Source organism: Lycium barbarum, chromosome 6 (assembly GCF_019175385.1).
Source record: "Lycium barbarum isolate Lr01 chromosome 6, ASM1917538v2, whole genome shotgun sequence".
NCBI classification, from domain to species: Eukaryota; Viridiplantae; Streptophyta; class Magnoliopsida; order Solanales; family Solanaceae; genus Lycium; species Lycium barbarum.
This window is the reverse complement of record NC_083342.1, coordinates 111,098,621-111,112,700: the sequence shown is the minus strand read 5'-3', so window position 1 is coordinate 111,112,700 and position 14,080 is coordinate 111,098,621. Positions and strand designations below refer to the sequence as shown.

The 14,080-nt window shown below is 35.6% G+C and overlaps 1 protein-coding gene across 1 annotated transcript; it reads right to left on the bottom strand.

Annotated features, from left to right (window-relative positions):
• Positions 1-376: 376 nt before the first annotated feature.
• LOC132599975 (protein MOS2-like) lies at positions 377-1,770 on the bottom strand. The gene has a single exon (XM_060313119.1). It carries the CDS (start codon positions 1,579-1,581, stop codon positions 454-456), a length of 1,128 nt encoding a protein of 375 aa, XP_060169102.1. The 5' UTR covers positions 1,582-1,770; the 3' UTR covers positions 377-453.
• Positions 1,771-14,080: the final 12,310 nt, after the last annotated feature.

Below are 14,080 nucleotides of genomic sequence, written 5' to 3'. Positions count from 1 at the left end.
GGATGACGACGACAATGAAGATATTTTAGGATGGTGGAGGGAGCGCGACAAGACATTTCTATTACTCTCAAAAATGGCTCGAGATATACTAACTATTCAATCATCATCAGTAGCTTCGGAGGCAGCTTTTAGCGCGGCAAGATTTCAACTCGGAGACCATAGACATTCATTAGCACAAGATAGCTTGGAGATTTCTATCTTATTCAGGGATTGGATCAACGCAGAAAGAAGAAATTGTGGGCTACCAAAATTAACCCGTCAAGAAGATGAAGAAGAATATGAAGAGATAATCAACACTAATAGCGATGATGGCATGAAACTTCTGGACCGTCAAGGAGATGTACCAATTCCAGAATTGAATGCAACAAAAGCGATATGATAATTAGAAAAAATATACATAGATCCGTATAAGTTTTAATGTGATAATTTATAATTAACTACTTAGATGCCTAATTAAAACAGAACCCTTCCTAATAGGTGGTTGGGATCTCCAAGATACTCAGCAATTTGTTCAAGTCTTACTTTGAGTAACTCCTTGGTATCAGCATCTCGGACAATTGCAGTCTCATTCTCACTATCCTTGTCAACCAAGTGACCATACACACCTTTGTGCCTACCATACAGAACAAGAACGGGACCACCACGCTTTGGAAGAGCCCTCTCGAGCAAGTCCTGATCCACACCTTGTATCAACTCCCTAGTTTCATCCATACAAATATCACAACTAGTCGGGCCAACAACATCCATTGTTACCCCTTTCTTTAAATACAACCTTCCCCTTTTCAAATCCTTAATTATAATCCTAACTCTAATGTGAGGAGCAAGCCAAGATGCACTTGTTTCATCTCTACTTCTTTTCCTCCCCGCGAGATTACTCTTTTCTTGTTTAATCTTCAATTCTGTCAAACAGCTCTGCTCCTCCAGGGAACCCAATTCAGCGACATCCCGTGCCCGAACTTGCACCTCATCATCCCGTGTAGAAACCACCAAAACCCCACCGGTTTTGACCTCCAAAACGACCCCTTTCATCCCCATTTCCTTTCCTCTCACTTCCTTGCCTGCATATAAACCTTGTTTAGCCTTTCCTATAAACCCAAACCCGGTGCAGCCTTTTTTATACTCAACAACTTTAACATCCTGTTTGGCGTTCCTACCTATCCCTCGACCTTCAACCCAACCATAACCCTTCAACAAAGCAGCAGCAAATCCCTCAACAGGCATATCACTACACTCATCAATCCCAGGTAACCTCTTCAAATCCTCCCTAAGCTTATGCAACATCGACTGTTTCGGATTATGGTTTTCAGATTGGCGGCGGACGTTAAGACCGTAAGATATACCATCTACAGTTGGTGTGCCACCATTATCAATCTCGAATTGATCATCCAGGTTTTTCATCCGTTCGATGGGACACCGTTCATTGTGTTTTGGAAGGATTATGATTTGTTTGGTGGAAGATGATGGGGGTTTGGAGGGGTCGAATTCTTTTGAACAAGAGGCTTGTTCCTTTCTTAGGTTTGAACAGGAGGGTTGTTGCTTTCTTGGCTTTGAAGAGAGGGACAGGGAAAACGACACGTTCATATTTGCCAGACAAAGGGGTAGTAACGAATTGTGAATCGAGAGTGTGTGTATATATACATGCTGAAAACCCCAAATTGTTTTTTATTAGGAATGAGCTGGGCTTATGGCTTTTACTTATATAACACGATTAGAACTCAATCCAAAAAAAAAAGGAAAAGAGAGAGAGTACTATAACAAAATCATTAAATTTGGTCATCTCTTCTTTTTTGTTTTTCTTCTCATTTCAGATTTCAATTTTGCTGGGATTCTATCCTCACAAGAAAAAATTAATCACTCTTTGATAAAACCAACCGTTCCTAAGCAAGGACTCTCGCGTTCTCTATTCCAACCGCGCCAATAATTATAGGGGATTTTACATAAATGACTATAATTTAGGGGTTTAAAATTGAGCATACCTACATTTTCAATACAAGGCATAATTTGATTTTTTTTTCACTATATATATTTTTATTTTGCTGTATTTATGAAATGACTATCTATATTCATAAACAGGCTCGCTGTCAGTGGCGGAGTCAGGATTTTCGCTAAGGGGGTTCAAAATATAAAAAAGTAAACATACGAAGAAGTCTAAGGGGGTTCAACATCAACTATATATACATAAAAAATAATTTTAACCATATAAAAACAGTATTTTTTTTTTCACGAGGGGGTTCGGATCAACATCCTCGGCTCTATGTGGCTCTGCCACTACTCGTTGTATTCATGAATACAACGAGTAAAACTGAATACATAAAAACAGAGATTGTTGGAAATCTTACGGAAAATACTTCATCACGAACACGTGTACGGACTTTTCTTCATCACGAACACTTGTAGGAACTTCTTTTACACTTGAGGAAAATGCTTGATCACGAACAATTGTAGAGAATTCTTCGTAGCTTGAGGCATGCCAATGGCACTGTCCTTAAGGATATTTCATCCGGTATGGGTGTATCCCCAGGATTCAACAAGTTCTTCTAGTATAAAACTAGGAGCTAGAATCTAACAAAGATTTCTTTTAATATATATAAAACCTAGCACAAACAAATATGAGAGGAAGAATTGTCTTTCTTGTTTTTTTTTTTTTCTTAAACAAAAGGAGAAAGACAGCAAATATATATAGGTGAACCACAATCAAACCATCAAAATGAAATCTCATGGTCAACAAGGTTTGCTACTGTCAAAGGTGTCATAAAGGAGATTAAAATGGTAATCAAAGAAATGTTACAAAACCAAATGCAAAGATCTGTTGGATTGTCATGTAACGTTGGAATTAATATTAGAATAATGGCTAATAAAGAATCCAAGTCAAAAAAGGTATTTCATAATTCAAAGATGACTCATAAATGGTCTGTTACACAGCCATACGAGAGGAACCTAGACACTATTTTTGTAGAAATAAATGTGGACACTTCTTTTTGAGATATCACATTTATTTTTATGACAGAGATAACCCAAAAATTAACAAATACACCCTTAAAAAAATAATACAATCCAAAATTTTAACAAAAACAACTCAAAAAAGTGAATACAATCGCCGCATTCGTGAATACAACACCAACCACTAGTTCCGGCCAAATCTGCCAGAAATTTCGCAACAACAACAACAACCCTTGTGGCGGCGCTTCCGGCCAAGGTAACCATCTCATTCTACTACATCCATTGATTCTCTTACGTTTTGTCCTTTAAACCTGTTAAGTTCCCAAATCTGAACAAAAACATATATTTCATATGTTTTCAGTAGTTCTATATTTATTTGTTTAGTTATTTACCTTTACATATTCGTATAAACGTTGTAGAAATCAACCATGGCTGGAGGAGCAACTTTCTTCAAAAGGTTATTTTTTATGTAGCCAACGAGTTCCCGGCCAGATCTGACATTTTCAACGTGGTTGGCGGCCGGAGCTTGTTCGCCAGAGCTCCGGCGGCTAACAACAACAACAGCCTTATGGTGGCGTTTCTCGTTCGCCAGAGTTTCGGCCAGAACTTGTGGGGGAAGCTATCCTTATGACTTCCAGAATACGAGTGCAAATAGGAAAACACAATTTATTTCATATGAAAAATGGAAAGGAAGAAATCCCAACTTGAACATTTCAAAATGTGTGGGTGTTTGGCTAAAGTGCAAGTTCCTAAACCTAATAGGGTAAAAATAGGACGGAAAACTGTTAATTGTGTTTGCGTAGGATATGCCACCAATAGTAAAGGATATCGGTTTCTGGTTCACAGATCAGAAAATGTTGACTTATTGACATTATTCTATTATATGAACTCCACGATATGTCCTTCGTAGTATTGACATGGTATGCCCTTGATGGTATTGATATGGAAGTTAGTGATATATTCACATAACTCGTTCCATCTTGGTATTCACATAACTCGTTCCGTCTTGGTAAGGATTAGTTGACCGAACTATTAATTTGATGAGGTTGATAGTATGTTTTTCATTATAGGTCATGTTCATTAATTTCGCGAACGGATGTCACTTGAAAGATTGTGACTTTTCATGATAAAATGTGTCTGTTGAAAGACAACTTTTTAGAAAGAGAAGACGGTTCATTGAACGTATAAATTCATTGGTTTATTGATTGAAGAACCAATTGATGATGATGGTAAAAATTGATAATAGCTAGGATTTTCACATCGGTGAATGTGCTATTAGTTGGATATTTGAAGAAGTAGACTTACAAGAAGTGGAATGGTTGATAAATATATATATTCTTAATAGGTTGTGGCCACAACTGATATCAATCATCCACAGGTATCATGATGTCACTTTAAGTGTAGTCGGTGGTCTGCGATATATCATAGTTTATAAGTTTTGTTTTGCATTATAATAAATATCCCGCGGTTATTAAGGGGTATAATGATGCAAATCGAATCATCGGATCAACCGAAATAAAATCCACAAGTTGATATGTTGTTAGCATTCACTACAAGAAAAAGGCTTATTGAAGACCAACATTTAGTGGCGGGATAAAAATTTGGTCTCTAAACGTATACTTATAGGGCCCAGCTTTTTTGGCCGGACTCTAATTCTCAATTTTATTTTTCTAAATGGCGAAGGGCCTAAATCTCGTTCGTAAAATAGTCAAAGTTTGGAAGCGAATCTATCTATATAGAATAGGTGAGGCAAAAGCATGGTAGGATGACAAGTGTCGCTACCAAAAAAATCATATTTAAAAAAAAAAAAACTGTAGCTCTATTAAAAGAAAAAATGAAACTGCAAGAAGCAAATTTCAATTTAAAAATAACAAATAAAATGCAAATTCTCAGAGGATACTGAATATTACAGCAGGTTATAAAAATGATTATTTTTTAAAGGAAGTAAAAAGAAAATTACAGCAGTTTTTGCTGTAAAATTTATCCAGAACCTCAACCCCTCCTCCCTCAAATATAGGGACGTGAGTATCCAAGTTTATTTTATATCTCTTCATGGGTTTTCTAAAGCATTTCTCTAATATTCTTCTTCTCCCTCTATTCACTTGATTTCTTAACGCCTCTTACCTTTGAATCTGCTGTTGGCGATGATAAATCAAAGTGTTTGCTTATGATCAGGTCTTATATATCTTTAGACTATAAGATTTAAGAACTGTTATTAAATGTTCATCTATCACATACGAAATCAAAAACAAGGGGGGAATAAATGAGGATTTTTCTCTGGAGGAAGCATTTCAGAGTATGTCAAAGATATGAATTTTATTAGTTCTCATTTTTTTTATCAGTTCCCATTTACTTACTATATAGTATAAGTTTACTGAGTTATGTATAGTAATTTATTGTTTTTAATTGTTTCTTTTGCAGATCAATGAACAAAATGTAAGAAAGTTAAACAAATGGACATCAACTCTTTAGCGGATAGAAGTTTTATGAGAGGACAAAGTGAGTCATGTAATATGCTAATGTTGCAGTCTAGAATAGACTAACAAAATGAATAACATACGGCCATCACATGTAATATGCATTATTTGGCATGTTGTGACATATAACATGCGATTCTAACTTTTGTTGTAACTAGCTCGCAGATATAAAAAATATGGCTTTTAAGAGATGCGTCGAAGAGTGTATGCAAATGTTCATGATTTCTACATCAGGCAAACAATAGGTACCTTGCTGTTCCATCGCAAATATATTATACGGAGTATATAAATTTTAAACTTGCTCATTTGAAATAAAATTTGACTAGAGCATGCATGTTGTTTGTGTTTCTAATAGAGGTTGATCAATGACCAGAGGTATTCTTCTTTAAGTAAGCATATTTCATATGATGTAATATACGACTCGCTCTTCAAGCAGCTACTAAATATATCTGAAATCTGCATGAACTGCGCGCAGTTTGTAAACTATTAAAGGGAAAAAAATCAAGCTAGGGATGAGTTGAGTTGTGCAAGGGTTGTGAACTTCTGGGGCAGCTTTAGCGCCAGATGATATACTAGTGAATTTGTCCGTACTTCGCACGGTAGTAAAATTTTAATTAACTTAGAGATAAATTTATCTTAAAACAAAACATAGTTCAGAAAAAAGAGATAGTAGTTATATTTTTCGTGGACATGCATACAAAAGCCTATTGTGTATATGGGTGAAGTAATAAAAATGTATATTGCTTAAAATATATGTCAGTTTAGAACTTAGATGAGTGGTAAAGCTGTTCTCATCAAGTCTGTCCTACAAGCCTTACCCCTACACTTATTAGCCGCTGTTCATCCTCCTAAAACAGCCTTGTACCAAATAGAAAAGATTATTGCTGATTTCTTCTGGGGCATAGATGGAAATAGAACTAAGAAACATTGGGTGGCTTGGGATGACTTGAGTTTTCCGGTTAGTGAAGGAGGTGCGGGATTCAGATCTATCAAAGATACTTGTAATGCATTCTCTGCTAAGCTTTGGTGGAAATTCAGAACACAAACATACTCTTCTCAAGGAATTTCTGGAGGCTAAATATTGTAAAAGATATCATCCAGTAGCCAAGAAATAGGCGTCAGGACAATCTCATACATGGAAAAGAATGATGGATATTAAAGCTATTGCTGAACCTTGTATTTTCTGGACTATTGGGAAAGGGGATGTTTCCTTTTGGTGGGACTCTTGGACTGAGTTTGGCCCCTTGGCTAATCAAGTTCAGGGTATTAGAACTCCTAAAAAGACCCTTGTGACGGAATTCTTAAATGGTACAAGCTGGAAACATGTGATGCTGAGAAGGAGGTTACCTCCCAACATTGTCAATACAATCATCAACATCAAAGTCAATATTGACAAGCCAGAGTGTCCTATTTGGATTCCTGATCCCTCAGGAAATTTCAGTTGCAAATCAGCATGTGATATTGTAAGAAAGAGAAAGGGAACAAATCTGTCTAGCAAGAATATTTGGTACAAGAAAGTTCCATTCAGAATATCTTTCTTTATATTGAGGGCTTTGATGAACAAGATTGCTACTGATATTGCTGTAAAGAAAAGTGGAATCAGCCTATCCTCCATTTGTGACTGTTGTACTAGTGACTACAGGGAAGAGACTACTTTTCATCTGCTTAGTGAAGGCCAAATTGCTAACAAGGTTTGGTCTTTCTTTTGCAATTCATGTGGCATCAAAATTGTCCATGGACAGGTTAGACAGAGAGCCATGAACTGGTGTCTAGCAAAAGGCAACAATGAGGTGCATAATTTTATTCTCCATTGCTTGCCAACCTTTATTTGTTGGGAGATTTGGAAAAGTAGGTGTTCTGCCAGGTTTGACAATATCAAAATGTCAGCCTGGTTCATTATTCAAAAAGTGATCAAACTCACTACTATTTATATCAATTGTACATTCCCTAGGCTTTACCTTCCTTTATCTTGGAATGATAGTAGCAGACACGTAGAGCACCTAAGACCTGTTATTCAATCAAAAGCAGTTCTATGGCTCAAACCTGATTATGGATGGATAAAAATAAATGTTGATGGATGCAGTAAAGGCAATCCAGGATCATCTGGTGGTGGTGGCATTATTAGAGATCACAATGGAGATTTTATCTTTGCTTTTACTGAGTACTATGGTGTTTGCAGTAATAATATGACTGAAGCTAAGGCCATTCTTAAAGGCATCAACTTATGCTACAGAGATGGCCTCCTAAATATCAATGTGGAAAGTGATTCTTTGATTGTCCTTAATCTTATCAAAAGGTTGAAAAAACCACCTTGGATAATCCGTCATGTGATAGACCAGATCTGGGATAAAATTAAGGATGGTAATTTCAAATTTACACATACCTTGAGAGAAGGTAATTGCACTGCTGATATTCTTGCCAACATGGGTGAAGATTCAAAAACTGATACTATCTTCAATGAAGTTGTCTCTCTTCCTTCTAAGGTTAGAGCTTCAATGAAGTTAGAGTTTGATGGCATCCCCAACTTCAGATTTAAACAAAAGAGGAACAAGTTTGTTATCAATGACAACTGAAACCTTCTATGTGCTTTTATGTGACAAATTTGCACACAACACTGCCTCATGATGCTACACATTACCCTAGGACTAACAGTGTCTTTATTGATCAACTTGTAAGTTTTTGCGTACAATTATGTAATATGTTGGTCATAGCTAACATCTCCAAAGTTATTGAGGCTAAGGTTTATGTCCTCCTCCGTGTAATTATGATTTTTGTTAAATATACAGGTTGGAGTCATGCCTAACTCCTCCATCGTAAAGATGGAACTCTTGAAAAAAAAAAATAGACATTAGAAGATACACACATAAAAAAAAATTCCGGAGATTAGATAGTAAAACTAACACTCTTGTTTTCTTTTAAATCTCCCTCTCAATTGTTCATCCTCTAATTCAAGAAGCTCTAATTTTAGAGAAGTCGTTACTTTCCTCAAATCCTGTATTATTTTCTTCGTATATCCTTTGTCTCCCTCTCTCCTATTGCTACTTTTTCTTTTTGTTTTTTTTGGGACTGCTACTTCATCTATTCCTTTTTACTTCTTTATTTCATCGTTCCCCCTCGGTTTTGCTAGTAGTCCAAAAAATTCAAAAATTAGCCCTCTTTTATATGCCTACCGATCTCCATCTTTAAATTGTTTATTTCTATTTTGATATTTTCATCACCCATCTTATAAAATCATATTTATTTGCATGGTTGATGTTAAAAAGTGACCCTTAAAAGAAATGAAAAAGAGATCGAGGTAGTGAGCCTAGAAAGAAAGAGTTTGAAAAGGAGAAAGAAAAAATTACGATAAATTAGGGAGGTTTTATTTTACTCTTTTTCTTTTGTAAAAAAATATTATATGATAATATTTTCATGTCGCATAATAGGTATTGAATAAAATGCCTAACCAAACACTTCTAAGTTCATGTTCTTTTTCTCTTCTACTATAATATTACCAAAAAAAAAAAAAAACTTTTATCTATGTAATTAGTATGGAGTAAACTATGTCTAGTCAAAAATTTCAAACTTGTAATGTTATAATTTAATTACATTGTAAGTAGTGATAGATCGAATCTAAAACTCCAAACTTAGAACGTTATTAGAATTTAATTATATATTAAGTAGTGCCAACTCGAATTCACTATCGCATTTATTTGCTCAGTTGTAACAAAATGTACATTTGAGCGACAATAAGAATATGAGAGATGCTCATGAGACAAGTTGATTGTACTTATTATATGTTATTGTTATAGTCAAGAAGTTTTTATATAGAGGTAATAAAATTGTTCTTTAACATAAAAAATAATCTAAAAAGTTAGTAGTGGTACCTTTTAGCAAAAAATAGTATCATGTACTTGTCATACCCCATTTTAACCGGGTCAAATTAGAGTATAACATATTGGAGATTCCTGTTTTTTTGTTTTGTTGTTAAGGAGTCGCCACCTAATTATTTATGGTGAATTAGGGCACCTAAAGTTTATTAAAGTTATGTTTAAAGTTAACTCTGTTTAAGGTCTGCGAAACTTAAGATTCTAGGTAAGGGTTCAATTAATCTAAAGGGAAGGTATTAGGCACCCTTTAAGACCCATTAACAATGGTTAACCGACCGGACTTATGATTTAATCAGGCTGAGTGTAAATGTAATGTTTTAAATATTTAAGAAAATATCTTATAAGTATTCCTAAAGTTATTTAAAGTAAAACTTGTAGAAAAATAATAGTTGCATAAAGAGTTTAAAATAAACTAAAAGAAACAGGACATGTGATATGCATTTAAAGGAAAATGAGTTATGCCGACTCACAAATTAAAAGAGTTATTGTGAGATTAATGCTAAATAAATTTTAAAGGTTTCATATAAAGACTAATAGTTTAATGTATATATTGCGCTAAGGTTGTTTCAAACAAATATGTATTTCAAGTGTTGGAAAGGAATTAAAGTGAAAAAGCTATCCGTTAAACTAATTGGCTTTTATTTCTTAGAATAAATTAACGTTAGTGTAAGATTTGTTACGTTTTAAAAACTTCTAAGATAGTAAGAGTGAATGTTGATTCTTTTAGCTTGAAGATATGTAAGCATACCAATTTGAAAAATCAATTACTCCAAGTAAATATTATAGATACTATTAACAATTTAGAAAATAGAGTTGAATATAATTTTTATGGAATTAACTACCCATAATTAAACTAAAACCGTTAATGTTACTAAAGTCTATCTTAATTAACAAGCATAAATGTTAGTTACACAAAGCAAATAAAGTACAACAATAAGAAGGAAGAGAGGAGAAAGTTAAATAGGTCTGGCCCATTTATTTAGGCCTAATTGCTGCAAACTGTTGACATTATTGGGCTTCGGCCCAGTATCCTTCTTTGTAATGAAGCTGTAGGCTGTTCTGTTTATTGGGCTTTGGCCCAGATTTTGTTTTCTCGTATGACTGCAGATTGGGCTGATATAGGAGGAGGTTTTGTTTGGGCTTTTAGGCCAACGCCAAATGCGGAAGAGACGAGTCCCCTTGGACTCGTATGTGATGTTCATGCATAAAAAAAAATGAAAAGAAAAGGGATTAGTATGCAATCGATAAACATGTAATATACTGGCCGTATATATATACGCACATAATCAAACATGGTATACTTGGCAATATAAGAATCATAAAAGAAATTGAATAGACAATAACGCGACAGATCTGATCCTATAACCTCCAGTTCAGTAGAACTGGTACAACTTATCATAACATCCATTATTCATAAACAAACACTAAGTCTCAAAACACCTTAAACAGGGATTGACCGAGTAACCTGATTGAGTAGAGTGATGCACACAAGTGGGGGAATCATTTGTTTCAATAGCAAGTAGGTCATATCACTTATTTCTTAGTTTTACGAAAGTAGTTTCCGACATATAAGAGTTAGAAGGGTAGGGTATGAGAAGGGAGGTTCATGTATAACCATATAGCAGTTCAAGTAAAACAAATGAACATGTGCTAATAGGGGAAAACTGATTATCAAGAATGACTTGGACGTGACATGTTCTTCAAATGTCAAACATAATACACACCCAAGTCTAAACATGGCAGATTTGAGACATACAAAACACCTATTAAGTTCAAGAGGGATATTATAGTATTCAGGCCCATTTTCAGTTCATGTTCTTTATATTGACAAGGCATAACACTATGATTTATAGCAAAACATCATCACTGCCAGTGGCTTACAATACCAGAATTAAAATATCAGCACCTCTTAGTTCCATTTTTACAATCAGTTTCTCATTTTATCATGAAAAAAGGAAAACAAGAATTGAGTCACGGATAGAACACGACAGGCATGGACATTGCATACAGAGCTAGCAGACGAATGGAACACAAGTTGGCCAAGTTTAGACTAACTTTTAAAAGGAAAGAGATGCACTGCAAATTCAGGTACAGTTTGAAAAAAAAAATATGAATCATGGAGAGGAGGCAGCAGGGGAGAGCCATATGGCACATAAAATATCAGTCCATCACAATCTAGATTAGACCCTCAGAACAAAACACACCAAACTTGAACATTGTTCCTAATCCTTTTATATGTACTAGATTCCTTCGACAAGCGTCAACAGACACAAAAGAGAACTATTATGAGCAAAGTTTATGGAATGCTATGTCATGGAGAGTTGGAAATTAACAATGCACACCTAGTCGCAGACTCAACATGATACATATAGCCCAAACAACATCAAACTAAACCTTAACTTCATACTCATATCACAATATCAAACCAACATTTGTCGAGCACTTAGCGTAGCAGACTGGACTGGATTAAACTTTCAGTGATTTAATGCAGTCTCAGGACTCGATTGGTATAAATCATATGCGATAGCAATCCTCTAAATCACAGAAGAACAGGCAACCAATACTCACTGCCATCAAAACAGAAAACTTGAACTTACGGACGAAAGACAATCATGGAGGTGATTCAGTATTGATCTATTTTAACCACATACGCAATATACCTAAGATATACATACCACGGTGTGCATATCAGATGTATATTAATGTATACCTTCTTCTTACCTCGATAACCCACTGTATATATCATGTATATTCGGCTCTAAATGGATTCTAAGCCCTGGAAACTCAATCTAAACATCCAAACTACAACATATGTCTTTCAAATTTCATCTTCTAGCGATTAACATCCTATCCTAACAACTCCCAAACATCGAACAAGCGATACAATAACAAAGAAAATACATAACTACTCAAGACGACAGAATAACTTAAATTCTTAACCCAAGCAGAAATTAAAGACGATAAGCGATAAATGTGTCGAAGTTTACCTTTTTTGTGCGCAGTGAAGTGGGTGTCGACGTCTCGAATCTACTCGAACACGACGAGCTCGAAATCGATTAAAGTAACTAACGTTTTGAACAGAAAAATGAAAGGAAAATGGAGCAATTGTTCGTTGTCTTTGTTGATTAAAATTTATGTTTTGTAGGGAATTTTTGGTTCTAAATCTTTTCTGTTGATTCGGGTTTCTTGTTCCTAAGAATAAACCATTCCAAAATCCCCCTTTCAACGATTCAACCTCGACATATTTATAGGGTTTTGTTAGCGTTAAAGTGAAGAGAGGAGCGTGGGAGAGAGAAGAAGAACATGCGTGGGGGACAAGGAGAGGTGGAGATGGCAGAGGCATGGAGATGGAAGAGGCGTGGGGGACAGGGGTATGGTGGAAGTGGCAGGGAGAAGGTGTGGGGAGAACGTGAAGAGAGAGAGAGAGGTGAGGAAGCGGAAGAGAAAGGGAGAAGGGAATGAGGGAGGCGGCTGAAGGTATTAGGTTTAGGGAAATAAAAATTGGACCGGGTCGGGTGATGTGGTGTGGGCTGGACCGGGTAGTTTTTGGGCTGGATTGAGTAGGGAAATTATTTGGGCTGGATGAATTAAACATATGGGCTGATCTGAAATGTTGGGGTGAATTAATTAGAGTATGGGCTAATAATTTGGCTGAAAAGTAATTGTTCCTTCCTCCTCTATTTAATTACTCTTGGGCTTTTAACTAGTACAAAATATATTATGAGAAGACAATTAATATAATGATTTAACAAAGCGTTGTCTTGTAATTAATTTAACGAGTCCAAACCCGAAAACGAAACGATGACTAACCGTTTAAAATTTGTGATAAAGTAATGCTCATAATGTTGAAAATAAAAGTAGTGATATTAATAGTAGTAGCAATAAAATATTGTGAAAAAATAAAGTATTTAGCTCGTTAGTAAATTTAGAAACCCGAGTAGATTAAATAAAGGAGGGACAAAATTGGGTGTCAATAGATGCCCCTCTTCGACCAGAGATGATGTAAGAATCTTCGGGCGAAGAAGTTGACGTAGTAGCCAATTTTGTTTGGACCAACGAATATGAATTTATAAGATATAGGTTAGGAGAATTGGTGGAAAATATTATGAAGGCAGAAGGAATTGTGGTCGAACCTGTTGAGCGAATGTTATTTATGGATTTATGATTTGTAAGGGTTGTAGACGGGTGACAAGAATGTTCAAGAATGGAACATATGCTTATAGCCTCCTAATTATAAATGTGGCGCGCAACACACCTTTAAGTAGGACTCTACTAGACATGATGTAAATTCTCCAAAAATGCCCCATTGTTAAGTTATGGAGACGCTGGGTTTTAGCAGAGGATGTGAAAGAGAAATTAACCTACGTATCACGTGTTTGTGGACATAGGCGGAATTGAGTTCGAGAGTAGATCCGTGACCTTTGCTTGTGAGTTTGATATTCCTCTTCAGCAAATTTGCCCCAGTTCACTGCGTAAGATAAAGTTCCACGTTGTGTTGCGCCTCTGCAAGTTGTACTTTCTGCCAAAACTGAAATTCATGTCAAAATTAGTAATAAAGTTGAAATTATAAAGAGTGTAAAATGATAGTAAATATGAGTGTGGGAATGAAGATGGAGCCGTGTGGCCAATGTTGTCTCTGGTTGTCTTCAGGGACTTAAATGAATTTGTGATGCGTATGCCGAGGATGTGATAAGGTCTCTAGTTGCAGTTGAAGATGATAGTGATAGGGCCTCCGGCTGTCTTCCGGGACTCGATGATAAATGATATTTGCAAAATTTAAGGTAAATTCGTTAA